The sequence below is a fragment of the Numida meleagris genome, chromosome 5 (genome assembly GCF_002078875.1).
Source record: "Numida meleagris isolate 19003 breed g44 Domestic line chromosome 5, NumMel1.0, whole genome shotgun sequence".
NCBI classification, from domain to species: domain Eukaryota; kingdom Metazoa; phylum Chordata; class Aves; order Galliformes; family Numididae; genus Numida; species Numida meleagris.
Genome location: NC_034413.1, coordinates 14,476,563 through 14,490,719, shown reverse-complemented (window position 1 = coordinate 14,490,719; position 14,157 = coordinate 14,476,563). Strand labels below are relative to the sequence as shown.

The 14,157-nt window shown below is 36.1% G+C and overlaps 1 protein-coding gene across 10 annotated transcripts in view; it reads left to right on the top strand.

Annotated features, from left to right (window-relative positions):
* The window catches only part of DNTT (DNA nucleotidylexotransferase), a 164,871-nt gene that overhangs the window by 119,310 nt on the left and 31,404 nt on the right, over positions 1–14,157 (top strand). For all 10 annotated transcript variants that reach the window (XM_021400072.1, XM_021400071.1, XM_021400068.1 and 7 more), the window contains one exon: positions 12,326–12,428. In XM_021400072.1, the coding sequence (XP_021255747.1) occupies positions 12,326–12,428 (103 nt within the window). The remainder of the gene's footprint in view (positions 1–12,325; positions 12,429–14,157) is intronic.

The window sequence follows — 14,157 nt, the reverse complement described above, 5'->3', positions numbered from 1 at the left end:
AACTTCCTTAGTTGCAAAATCATTTTTTTCCTGTTAAGAAAATATAAGTGCGACAAATAGCTTCATAAACACATTTTTAAAAGTATATAGCTTTTGTAATTAATAATGCAGACTGTTGTCTACTTATTTCAGTAAATAATTTGAATGCAGCTGACCTTTCTGTTTTCCTTCCTGCATTATTAACGATTCTGGAGATCACTGGGTTATTGTTCCAGCAATATATATGTTGTTTAGCTGAGGTTTGAGTTTGCAGCTAATGCTGTTAAAAATGCATCACCTCAGTAGATTTTGTACCAGCTGAGATGGAAATAAAAAAAAAACAACAACAAAGAAAACTTTATGACTTACAAATCCAGAATGTCCATGCATTTCATCTGATTGGTTCCACCTGCAAGCAGCTGGAGTGTATGTATTATCTATAGCCAGCTCTTGACTACCTACATCTAAATACATCATGATGATAAATTTGACTTTGTGGCAGAACACCACCAGAAAGTGAACATAGCACTTGAATTTGTCTTGAATCAGAGCAGTATCTCTATACAATAGTTCTTCCAGATCTGGAAGATTCCAACTCTCCCAGTTTTTAGGACCTTGTCCTGAGAAGTGCAAGTCATCTGTCACCTCCAAAGAAGTCAAGAAACATAAATATTCACGTAAGTCCATTCAGAGCTCTCCTAGAGGAGGACCAGATGAAGTCCTAAAAATCTCAGTGATCTCGGTTATCTCATGTTTCTTGTTGGAGAAAGAGAGAAGTCATTTCCTTTACATTTCGTAAATTTGTTTTTTACAAAGATCATCGTATTCTTGGAGACATCTAATGTTTTTGGGTGTACAATCTCTTTGTTGCATTCTTTATAAGAAGAAATAGATGAATTTCCTTGGTTCTCAGACTCCATAATTCTACAGCCAGAAGATACTAGGTATTTTGAGTTATCTGAGCAAGCCTCGTCTGCACCTTATCCCCAGTTCAGCCTTAGTACTTAATATATATTGGAATTTTTATTTCCTCCTTCAGATTTCAGAATAATCAAAATATTACTGTTCTTGGTAACCAAATATACTGTACTTCTGTCATAGAGAGTTTAAGAGCGAGAGTTTGCTGCATGTTGTTGTAGAAAATGATGACAGTAGAATTAGCACTTGCAAAAGTAGATTGATGACTTACGACTAAAGCATCATCTCTATACCCTTAGCTTTAAGCAGAATATATGAGCTCTCAAAACCACATCAGTACTTGTTGGAGTGAATATGTTCTTCAAACAGTATTGAAAGGGTTTTTGCTTCAGCATTGATTTATGCATGCAGGAAGTTTCTATGATGTCATTTGAAATGCTTGATTGGAATGGAGTATAATTTAAAGGATTTGCCAAGACAGCAAAAAGCAAAACTTCAGCAATGTATTTAATTACTTTAAAGAAAATTGTGACAGATTGGTATGGTACATTTCATAAGGTTTAAAAGTTTGAAATTATATGGAGAGCTTCCAGGTACAGTTGCAATATTTACATAATTTACATAAATTGAGACAGCACTCTCAGTGATTCAAAGCTTAAGCATAGCTTTGTTTTGGTTGGTGAATTTACGTGAAATTCAGGCAGAATTCAGGCAGTCTAGAGCTGTTACTAGCAAGAAGTGTTGTACACAAGCCAGAGATAAATATTCATCATCATGGTATAATTGATGACAGCCACATTCAGACATTTGTGTTGCTGAAAGCTGGAAGACAATAATGTCATCCACGTAGTACAACAGTTATAATACCTGGAAATAGCCATACTTTCTAATTAAGAAGCAGGTGGTTAAATTCTTGCATGGCCATTAACTTTTTTGCAGTCTCTCGGGAGTAACTAGGCTGGTATAGGACTGGTTTTATAATCAATTTCACTATTCATCAGTCTTTCCTTAAAAGAGGTGGGGAAAGGAATCTTTTCAGCATTTTTGCATTATAATATCTTTAACCCATTAAGTAGATTTTAACACAGATAATCTGGTATAGCTTTACAATATCAATGGATAATTTGCTTTAAGCAATACAGTAAGTCATTTAAGGCCTTCAGTGAAAGAAAGTGATTCTTTGTCTTGTTTTGTTTTTTCTTTCTTACTGTGAGAAAGTAACATTAAATATCTGCTAAGGCAAAACTTGAAAAAAGACATCAGCACGACATGAAGAGGAGTACCCAGGTGTCTTGCATTCTGAGAAATATTGTCTAGGTTTCTTTTGGGTCAGAAAAGTAAAAGGCACACACAATCAGGCATAGCATACACTTGGTCTTTGAAAGTATATTTAATGAGAGATCAGGTGAATGGCACGTGTTGCTATACTTCTTTGAGGCAATGTAGTCACTGAGGGTGAAATTAGGTTGTATGTAAGATTTAACTGGTACTGCATGGTTTTTGCACTAACTCTCTGCACTTCAGTGATTTTTCCCTGTCAGAGCCCAACTCACAGAAATAACGCCAGATGTGATCCCTTCCACTACAGCAGTGATGCGTTACCCTCCAAACTGAGACAAGAAAGGTGATCATAATTAAAGCATTCTCTGCATTGTTAGGTGCTTTCATAAAGTTCTCTTTGAACAGCAACTACTGATGCTCCATAGTATTCGTATCCTGCTGAATAAATAAAAGTGAAAGTGCTGCTTTTGTGTATGCTATATTAGAACTATATTCCCTTATGTTTTATAAATAAACTTTCTACTCCTAGAGGGAAAAGGATTTTTCCACAGCTGCTTCAGCACAGAGTTAGATTAACTTCAAAAATAAAATAAATGGCTTCTACAGCTATAGAAAATAGAGTTCTGCCTCTGATTAATTAGAATTAGTGTTACACTGGGCAAGAAGAGTAACATTTTAATGAAGTGTCCATCCTCAAGCAATTCTAAGAGGACACCTGTTAACCTTTGCCAAATACTTATGCAGCTCAGCTGAGTCTGTGTTGAACAACTTGGCTGTGTGAAAAAGCTGCTAAATGCTATCTTTGGCAATTTAAACCTTTGTAGAACAGAAGCCTGATTTATAGCTGTCCAGGAGAATGCTGGCTCAGTTTCCATTGTTTTCATTTTGGAGACAGCCTAATCCAAAATTATTTTATTCTTAAATCAATGCAAAAATAATTCTTCAGGATAATCTAAAAATCTTTCTTTTGTAAGAAAAGCTACAGCATTCTGTTTTTACCCACAAATTGCCTCCAAAGAAGTCAGAGTATGTCTCATAACTGTATGTTATCTTTTTAGTTAGATGTATTGTGAAGTAATTTGCATGTAATTGGCTTTGTTGGTGGCAGAATTTATTTCAGTTAATTTGTTTTGATTACTGCCATTTCAGCCATTAATCAGCATACTATTAAAATATCTCACAGCTATTAACTGTGCCTCCAAGGAGCCCTGTGCTGTACAATCAGGGAAAAGTTATCCATCAGGACAGAGGTTCCAAAATTTTATTTTGATATTGAACACAACACTTGGGTCAGCTTGGGTTTAGAGTTCCTAAAATATTTAAATCATTTTCCATTGACTGTCCTATTCTTGTGCAAACCAAGTCCAGCATGGTGACTAAAATGTCAGGCACTCAAATCAGAATTCAGCTGCAAAATGTACTTGTGCAACTACCCCAAGCTGTGGCTACTACCTCTCCACCTCTCCTCTTCCTTGGTGGAAGGTATACACTGAGCCTTCTGACTCATCAAATTTGAAGAACTATAAAATGAAATCTTGTTGCTGGTGTCTTCTACAGTCTTTTGTCTCTACCATGCTTAAGATGAAAGTATAAAGATCATGAGCCCAGAGAGTAAAAGAAGTTGTTGGTAGAGTTTGGCATGGTCAAGTGCTCTTAGTTTATTTTGGCTGAATGCTCCACTTTCACTCTCCCTCAGCTGACACAGTAATCGGTGCATGTTGCAAGTCAGACCTGTGAACAGTTACTCTCTGAGTTCTGTTCCGTTTTCTCTGTGTCAGTGTTTTTGGACTGTTAACTTTGCTTGAGCTGCTTTTGCACTTCAGTGAGCATTTATTTTCTTGCTATCTGTTCTATATGTATGTGAATCAATGTTGCATTGACACTTGAATCTAAATGCTGTTTTGAAAATGTGAAGCTGACCTGAATATTAAGAACAACTGCTGAGCTAAAGCTGACAGTGATTTTAAGAGCAGCTTATGTATGGTATACTGAGTTTAGCTGGTCATTTATGATAGCAATGGGCTGATATCATATTTATGCTACTACTCAGGCTGTTAATACTCTGTATAGTATTGATCAGAATACATCATAGTTTCTGGGGAAATAATCTCAAATAAATGTTACAGCATTTTCTTCTAAATTGGAAGAACATTTCTGTCACAAACATGACAATTTTTAAGCTTTTCTTTAGCTGTTACCCGGTTCTTGCTGCTGCAAACACTCAGAAATATTGTCATTTCTTCTATTCAACAAAATCCTTCACTGTGAAATCACCATTGCAGCAGCCCTTTTACAGATCTGCTTCTATTCCTTAGGACGTGCCTTGTTCTTTCCTGTCACTATATTCGCTATATGCCTCACGAAGGTCAATGAGCTTTTGCATCAAGGAAGCCACCAACTCTAGGTCCAGATTTCAGACCTGAAAAATATCTCAGATGGTAATGTGAATTTCTTTTCCTCCTTTTCTGAGAAGGCATATGCTGGTGGAAGACTGGTAGTGTAGTACCTTAATCAGGACTGTGGTTACTAGAGACAGAATTACCATACTACTCCTCTCTGATCAAACTCAGTTTATACCAAACAGTAACTTGACATTAGTTGTACAGTGTGAGTTAGATCTGACGCAGTGCAGAGGATGCCTCACTAGAGAAAAATATGACACAAATATTGGAATAGTCAGAAATATTTGAACTATGTATGTGTGTGTGGTTGTTTGGATATAGCTATAATTGTATGTTTGACTATGCATGCATGCTAATGTTACTGTAGATCTCCCTCAAGAACAGATGTTTTTATGGCACCTACGTTTGCTATGTCTTAAATTGTGCTTCTTATCCTAGGTCTCTCTACTGCCTAGACAAAAGTCCATTGTGCTGTACTATAGTTTGTTCCTGCAGCTATGTGTAATGTTCTGCAACATTTAATCCCTTTTCCATTGCCACACAGTCATTGCTTTAGCAATTTCATTTGGTCTTCCTAGATGTTTATGCATGTCGCTCATCTAAATTCAAGAAAATATTCAAATGGACTCACACTTTCAAATCAGCTGGGGATGTCTGTCTAGAAGCTGTCCTCCCTACGTTTCCCAAAACAAGAATGCAGAGAAGACGGCACTCAATTTAATATACAGTGAATTCCTGTATTTCTTCCTACAAATAAAGGATTTGTCTTTGTTTTCACAATTGGCTTTCAGCATTTATCTAGCATCCAGCTTGCTCTGCAGATGACTTTCAGCCGGATCCCTTTTAATCTCAGCTCTTCAGAAGAAAGGGAGATTTATACCCTGTGATATTTTGTTCAGTCTTCATGCACTGTCTGCTCTATGTAGTACTGCTCTGAGTTTCTTTTCACCAGTTTTCCTATTCTACTGCATCAAAATGTGTTTAAACACTAAAATGATCAAGGAAGTAAGAGTTTAAAAATCTTACCACATTTATTGGTTGCATAGAAATCCTTGATGATCTGATATTTTTTTTCTGTCTTTCCCAATAGCAATCATTTTCACACAGCTATTTTATAACTGTAGTTTTTTTCTTATTCAGGGTAAATGTTGCAACTCATACAGGTAAAACATCCATTAATATTTTTAGTATTATTTCTATCTACTGAATCTAATAGTTAATATTATTGTTAATGTACTCTTTTAGTAAATACAATCCAGTTCCATCGTAGAATCATTAAGGTTGGAAAAGACCTCTAAGATCACCTAGTTCAACCTTACACTTACTACCAGTATTGCCCTTTAACATACTGTTGCCCATCAACCAGACTAACTCAGAATGTTAGACAATATCCAATGTTTAAGAGTTCATATGCCTTCCTCTGCAATATTTTCCCACAGTTTTACCAGGTATAATAGGTATATTCATATAGAGTGAAGCCTGAAATATCTATGGCAAATCTATTTCTGTTCTCCACTGTTTCTTCCCACTTCATTGTTATATTTTCTGGCAGTTAAATGAGTGTATGATTTGAAGGTTAATTATATAATTAATTCTCTTTGTTTCTTAATAATTAATACAATTGATCAGATGCTGAAAATTAGTACTTGGTAGTCCTCCAGGCTCTTACATATACTCTTGGCTTCAAGCATTTGATTACAGCCTCTGATATCATTGGTGGTGTTCTCATGCACAAACACTGAAGGATTAAGCACCACATAAACCTCATTCAACATTTACAATGCTATCAATACCGTCAACAAAAGCTTTGTCGGAATAAGGAGTAGAAGAGATTTTCTTAATAGATGGAGTTTTGATTGAGATATGACTTTTACAAAATGAGGAGGAAAATGGAATTTTCCATTTAGAAAATGGAAATTTCTTGTCAAAAGAAGTACAAATTTGCTAGCTTGTCTGCAGTCCAAAGTCTGCGAGTACTGAGCCAGTGTGCCAAAGTTATCTCTGGTGATCTTCCTGTTTGTCTTCTGAATCTTGAGTGGCTTCTTCATCCAGAAGTGTTCAAGTGATTATCCTAGGATTTTGGGAGTTGATTAAATTGCAGAATGTGGCAGAAGGGGAGAAAGAATAAACTGTCCTGGAAAGCCTGATACTAAAGTGAATTCCTGGTATAAAAATTTTAGCCAACAAAACAGAGATCCCTCTGTATTTCTTATCAGAAATCAGGAAAATTATTTGTTATTTAGCAAAGAAGAACAAATCTGAGATAAATCATTCAACCTGAGAATAGGTTCATTCCACAGCAGAGTTACAGTTGGATTATCAAATGAGAGAAAACTCTTACATCTATTAGATTAGGAACTTGAATGCAAACCGGTACATTTTAAAGAGCTGTGAAGGAGAAAGGATGAGTGAGATGCACCCAAGAAGAAATATCCAACATTAAATTCAAGCTGGGAGGTTCCAGGGTGACCAAAAGTACCATATGTGAGTATTCCCCCTTGGCATTTCTATGGGCTCTGGATAACAAGCAAATAGACAAGAGTGAGACTGTAGCAATAGAGCACAAAATATTTTAAAAATAAATTATCTGTGTTGTGGCAAAAAAAAAAAAAAAAAAGAAGAAAAATCATATTGTAGGTCAATATGATAAAGATCTGACAGAAAACTGAGGACAGAATAAGCCAGTAAAGAGTAACTATTGTGTAGCAAGCTTAGCTGGAAATTACAGGCCTGTGTGTATACATTATGAGCACAGAAGGTAGAGGTACCATCTGACACAGTCAAAGAAATGTGCTGCTACTGCAGAGGGTCTTCACAGCTGAAGGGAGCAGACACAGAAAGTGAGGGTGAACAAATCTAGGACTTAGACTGCAACATTTCAAAGAAGTTGTTCCTTTCCTTAGTTTGTAGGCAAAGCCTAGCCTATTGTGACAACATTGAGAAGTAATATCTCTATGCTCAACATAGCATTAGTAGTAAAGGCAATAATAAATCAGTGTAATGACAGATCCACCCAGAGGTATTGTACTGCCTGTTTTTCTTTGATACTTATGTTTCTGAGAAAATACTGAGCATGAAATACTGTTATTCTTATGAACATAGGCTGTTGATGTTCATTTTGTGCTTCGCATGCTTCAAGGACTTGCAAGGTTAAGAAAAACTTGCAGTTTTACCTAATGCAAGAACACATGGAAATAAAACATCTTCTGTATCCACTTGAACACTATATAAGCACAAAGCTTGCTAACTGATTTTCAGGGCTTTGACGCATAACTCATCGCTGCATAAAAGGTGCTTTAAGCTCCTCCAATAGGAAAGCTCTGTGAGTAGTAGAGAAACGTTAAGTCTGTCTTTCGTCACCTAAAACCAGTTTATCAGAATTGCCACTGATATGGGCTAGCTGCTATAGAATATTCTGAGGTTTCAAGATACTCTGCATACATAATACTCTGAAATATTGAACCTCACTTAAGTTACCCTTATAGAACAGGACAATATGATTATCCTTACCATACTATTCCTTGATTTATATATTTAAATTTCATTCACATTATTTAATTATTTGGAATCTAGATTTTGTATTATTTTTTTTTTAAGAATATTTCAACAACTTTAAAGATAAGTGTTCCTTTGCAGTCAATTATTTGCTTTATAAAAGTTTAGTCAGCCGAGAATCGAACACACTTAGTAAACACTATTCTGTCTTTTGTAGTCCTCAGGCTTGAACAGATTATTAGGACAAAAGCTGAGCTGCAGTCTCACTTCTTCAAGGTGAGAGTTTTCTTATATAGCTCCAGCCTAGAAAGGATTTAGGTTTAGATTTAAATGAAAGAAGAAAGATTATGTAAAGTGATCCAAATAGTTTTGTTAAATAATATAATTCAACTTTTATATAAAAGCCTTCTGGTTAGAGTACTTACTGACATGCCAGAATCATATCTCTCCATCTCTGACCATCCATTTGTGTGCTAAAACCACTAGCATGCATGGATTCATGGCACATTGCAATATAAAATAGATTTGTAGAGCCAGAAAAACTGTGATATAGTGTACTGACTGGAATGCCCATTTAGAGAGGAGAACTCCCAGGACTTTCCTCCCTGTGCCAAACCCTGGCTCTGCATTTCATATTTAAGGCTCACTCAATGACAAATAACCTGGCTATGAAAGCATCAGACTGAGTGTTCTTCCCGGATGAGTGCTTTTAATCCAAAAGCTAATAACAAGTAAGTAAATAACCTGTGGACACTGGCGTGGATCCAAATGCTGTTTCTGAACTCTGGTCCTGGAACTGTACCACTGTGGAAGGCAGGGGAGAAGACTGAGGAGCTGCCTCCTGTGAAGCAGGAAGATTGCCAGTATTCCTAACTGAGATAAATAAGGCAATAAAAAGATGAGGGATCAGTGTATCAATCAATGGGCTACAGAGTACAAGATAAAAACAGGTGGTCACAGCATCATTTTGGTGTCTGTTTTTCAAGCAAAGTGTTTTCATTTCTAAGTGAAGGATGCGTATTTAACATCCTTGGTTATGGTGTGTCATGGTAGAGGCAATTTATAGCTCTGAGTAAGGAACCTACTTTCCTGAATACGGCGAGGATTGAAAAAGACTGAAACCCACATCATTCCTCTTGAACTTTGATAATGAACAAGAGGTAAAGGTTTCCTCTCTCAGGCACTTAATCAGATGACGAATTCTGGGTTTCCAAATCTGATTCATAGATCAGATATCTGCACCATAGTGTTTAACTTGTATGCATATACTCAAGTTCTTTATTATATCATATCAGGTTATACAGTTTGCTTCATCTTCAGTAAAACTGTTGGCATGCATATGGAGATAATTGTTAATTAACATCTACGTATTCTTTCTGAGCTTGGACAGAAGAACTTGGCTCTATCTGTTCCTACATGCTTTTTATATGAGTTTATACATACCCATGGTTGTATGTTTGTATACACAGATATAAAAATATATAAACTTACATGAAACTAATACATATGTGCGAGGAAAAGCTCTACTCTGCTGAAATTAATGACCACATTCCCTTCAAATTCAGCAGAATGAAGGTCAGAACAAACATGCATTTTTCTGCATGACTTACAAGCCACAAGTAGTATATATTATACAGCTTTTGAATTTAGTAGATTGCTTTTCTATTTCAAGGAAGGCAATACATATATCTGGAACAAAATATATATATATTTGGCAAGTGGCACTAGTAGAGATTTGACTAAATGTTCCAGTAACAGCCTGACAAATTCAGTCAGAAATTCATGCAGTAAGAACCAGTTGAAAGAGAAGCTGAAATATGGTTAACAGTAACAGTGATTTTATATTGCATGCTTTTATATCAGTTCTAAATATTATAACTTCAGTCATAATAAGTATATCAGTAAATGCTCTCTGTTATGCAAAATAGATGGCCGGTTGAACACTTTGGGTTTATTACAGCCAGCTTAAGGCAGGCAGCTGTAGACAAGGTTAGCCTAAAATATGCATGAATCGAGTATGTGTTGAGTACCAGAGGAAGAATGAGGAATCAGCTCCTGATTCCATCAGCTTCCAAGTTCTTTTGATTATTTTTCTTTTTAATAATTTAGGCAAGTTTTCTTATGCCACTTTCTGCATCTCTAAGATAGGAACATTAAGTTCCTTCCCTTTGAAAAAAAAAAAAAAAGCATTTTGAGACATGAAGTAAAAAGTGCTATGTAAGAATTTTGAATTATTATGGTAATTTACGAGATAATGAATGTCATCCTACAAAAACACCTTAGAAATTGTTACTTGGAATACTGACTTCATGAGTTTGAATTGCTGTTCAGATTCTAAGGCTAGACTGATGCTTTGTTTGAAACTTCTTTTGAAATCATTTCCACCTGTTTAAGCAGTTTTGACTTTGCTGCAGACATGGCACAATAGTTTCATTACAGCGAGTTAGACTGCTTGTCAAATGTGAAACCTAGGTTTTCATTTCCTTATATCTTGCTGCTAACACTGTTCTACTATCCATCAGTTGGATGATTTCCTGTCATACAAATGGTAGTAGACATCTGCCAATCAGTTCTATTCCTGCAAACTTCCAAGTCTGTGAAATCAACTTCAGTTTTATACACTACTTCAAGGGAAGGAATTATTACATTAAATACAAAAGAGCAAATGTTTTGTTTTGGAGAGTTCCAATTTTCACTCATCCTGTAACAATTTACAAATTCTTTGATACTGGAAACAGTATTGAACTGATACATACCCTTGCAAATAGCTGCACAAGTAAACTTTCCAAGTAACATGGCAGATTTTGGAGCTATGCTACATTCAAGTGCCACCACTTCAGACTGTGGATGTTTACTCCATCCTCTTCACCTATTTTCAGAAATATCTCCTCTGCAGAAATGACCCTGCTTTCTCCATAGGCTGGCCTGATTACAGCCAATAAATAGATGTGTACGCAATCCCTGTTGCAATATTTCAAACAAAATGAATGAACATCATTTTTCTTTAAGAGCACTTACAATTAAACTGTACATATGGATATAACTCTACATCCTTAGTAAGTCCAATAAAAAGTCTTAGTCACATTAAGGCTGAATTGTTCTCAGAAAAAGCCCCAAACAAAAGAACATTTGAATAATTAAAAAAATCAACAACAACCCAAGATCAATCCCTGCAAAAAACAACATTATACTTAAAAGAGAAGAAATTTAAAATGTTCAGACATTATAGGTCTGTCATAAAAAAATAATGAAATTACAATCATACTTTTGTGCATTAAAATGTCCATCGAAAGCTGAAGAAGAATATTTAAGACTGTGTCAATGGTTTACGGGCATTAGGCCCAATTCCGTGACGAAGGGGACGGGGGACCCACGGGCCCACGTCCCGGGAAAAAGGGGAAAGGGGAAAAGGGTAGGGAGATGGCCCTGAGAGCAAAGAACAGCGGCAACAATCTGAGGAGAAACAAACTAATTTACTAAATAAAATATCAGAATGCAAAACAACACACTATAATACAACATAATTACAATTTAAGCTGATAAATCCAATACAGAGAGAGAGAATGTCCCAAAATCAAGGTAGGCCTTACTCTACTACCGACGATAAGACGGCTGGAGAGCGAGGTGCTGCCAAGACGAGACAGCGGAAAAAAGGGAGGAGGTCTCGTGATCTGCAAGTTTTTATACTGTGAGCTTTTATCTTTTCCCTCCGGGTGGAAAATGGTAACAGAGGAGCAAAGTACCGTGGGGACTGTAGTAGTCCTTCTCTTCTGAGGACCAGGTACATTCACTACATGATGTTATGATGTGGAGTACCAATAACCGAAAATCATAAAACCATGACAGACTGCATTGTTTAGACTGGCAAGTTTTTCTACTGTTACTGCACTGGATTCCTAAGATGTATTATGGTATTTTTTTTATGATTTTTTTTCCAGAAATGACTAAAACCTTCATTTCTGAGACTTAAGGAGAAGAAAGAGATTTAACATCATTAAATGCATCTGCAGTATCTAATTGAACAACAGAAAAAATGCATCAAAACTTTAAATTATTAGTTTACAAAGAACACTGACAGACCTGATAAAAGAAAGAGAAGATTCAATTTTGATTGTGTTTCAGAAAACATCGCTATTACTTGATGCTCTTTTTATAATGCAGTAAAAAAAAAACAACATTCTCTTTGAAAGTAATGTGAAATTCAACAGGAATTTAACTCTTTTATTCTGCTTGTTACCTATTGCTTCCAGGGGTAAGAAGATTGGGCATGATATTGATTTTTTGATCACCAATCCAGGACCAAGGGAGGATGATGAACTTCTGCACAAAGTTGTTAACTTATGGAAAAAACAGGTATGAACCAAACAATATTTGGCTAAAAAAATACATGTTCTGATAGCACAGAATTAAGCCTATGCAGTACTTAAGTTGACTCTTTTTCACATATTATTTCACTGTTTTGAAATTGAATGTTATTCTATTTGGTTATTAATCATGATTATCTAGATGTATTCCTCAGCTCAGATTGCTGTAGTTGAAAGTTGTATCAGGGGTACTCTACACTACTCTACAAGATTGTTGTATCTTCCCCTAAAAATCTGCAATTGGTCAGAGGTAAGAAGTTAGGCTAAGTGGAGATTTGGTTGGCACAGTAAAACTGTTCTTGTACTTTGAAAAAAAAAAAATTTCTCCTTGAGGTGGAAGTAGTTCCTCCCAGGTTACTCTTTTTACTTCAGAGAGTTCTACTTTAAGTATAGTGGACTTCTGTTACCCTATGTTGTGATGGGATCTATTCTGAAAGCTTGGGTATACAGCTCCAGGAATTCTGGCTTCCTTTCAGCCCATAATTAGCAATTTTCCTGGATTCTATGGGAATATTGTGAGAATTGTTGTAGCCCTTGATGATGTCTGTATTTTTTTGACTGCACGCATTTCACATCTGCACAGATGAATTGTTAATCGAAGTTTTTTTTCTATTCAGTTCTCTTCATTTCCAAGCAGCTTTAAACTTGGAAGATTTTGAAGTATAATAGGTGGAGGGACCTCGAAATGTTCCTGGGTCAGAAATATAGCATGTCGGAAACAATAAGATTTTGTTTCTTTTTCTACCTTTCTGGCCAGCTAAGGTATTTTCAACATTTACTACCTGTGCTGTTGAAAGGAACTGAGTACATTTCAACATGTCAAAGAGCAGCACTTTGTCTGAAGTAAATCATCAAATGCACCACTGCTAAGCAAAGTCAGCTTTCAATGCAGATAGCCTGGACAGAATGCCTTTGAACTGATTCTTGATCTATGGACTTTAATTAACATATAATGGTTAATGTGAAAGATTTTAAAAACATCCCCCAAATAAACAAAAACATATCTGATGGAATAAATACATGTTATGTTTTAGAGCCTTTCTACTGGATTTAATGGCAGGGCATCAAACTTGATCTTTCCTGATAAAATACAATCCTAGTGGAATTTCTCTTCCTTCAGCTGACTTTTGGTCTTCAAAATGCTAACACCTCTCTGATTTCCATCATAATTCTGTATGGAAAACTTATGTACTGAAGTAGACTTCTTGCAGATATATTTTATACTGCACTGAAAAGTAATGAAGCTGTGGCAGTTAATGACTGCTGAGGAACAACTCTACTTTTATCTTTTTATTATTTAGGTAAAGCTTCTTCTTCAGTTATCCCACTCCCTTAATTCTAAGCAAAGCTGCATTTCTTCTTGCAGGTTGTGCATTTGTATTCTTAAGCAGACTTGAGCTTCTGGGGAGCCACGGGCCTCAGTCCTCCAAAAACTCCTGTGACTCTGGGGCCTGCCCCCAGATGCAGCCTTTCATCCCTTCTCCCATTCCATCATATTCCACTTAGTTTAAGGAGAGCAGTGGTTGTCCTCTGAGAAGTCTGGCAATGGAAGAAGATTTTCAGGACACTCCGAGGTGTTTTCATTAAATGGAATTGAGAGCAAGGAAATAGAAAATAAATTGTCTCTGCTGATTTTTTTTTAAAGGATAAAATTTGGCAGAAATGAGTGCAGAAAGAGAGCAGGAAGTCAAGGGTTTGGTGAAAAGATTAGGATTTCT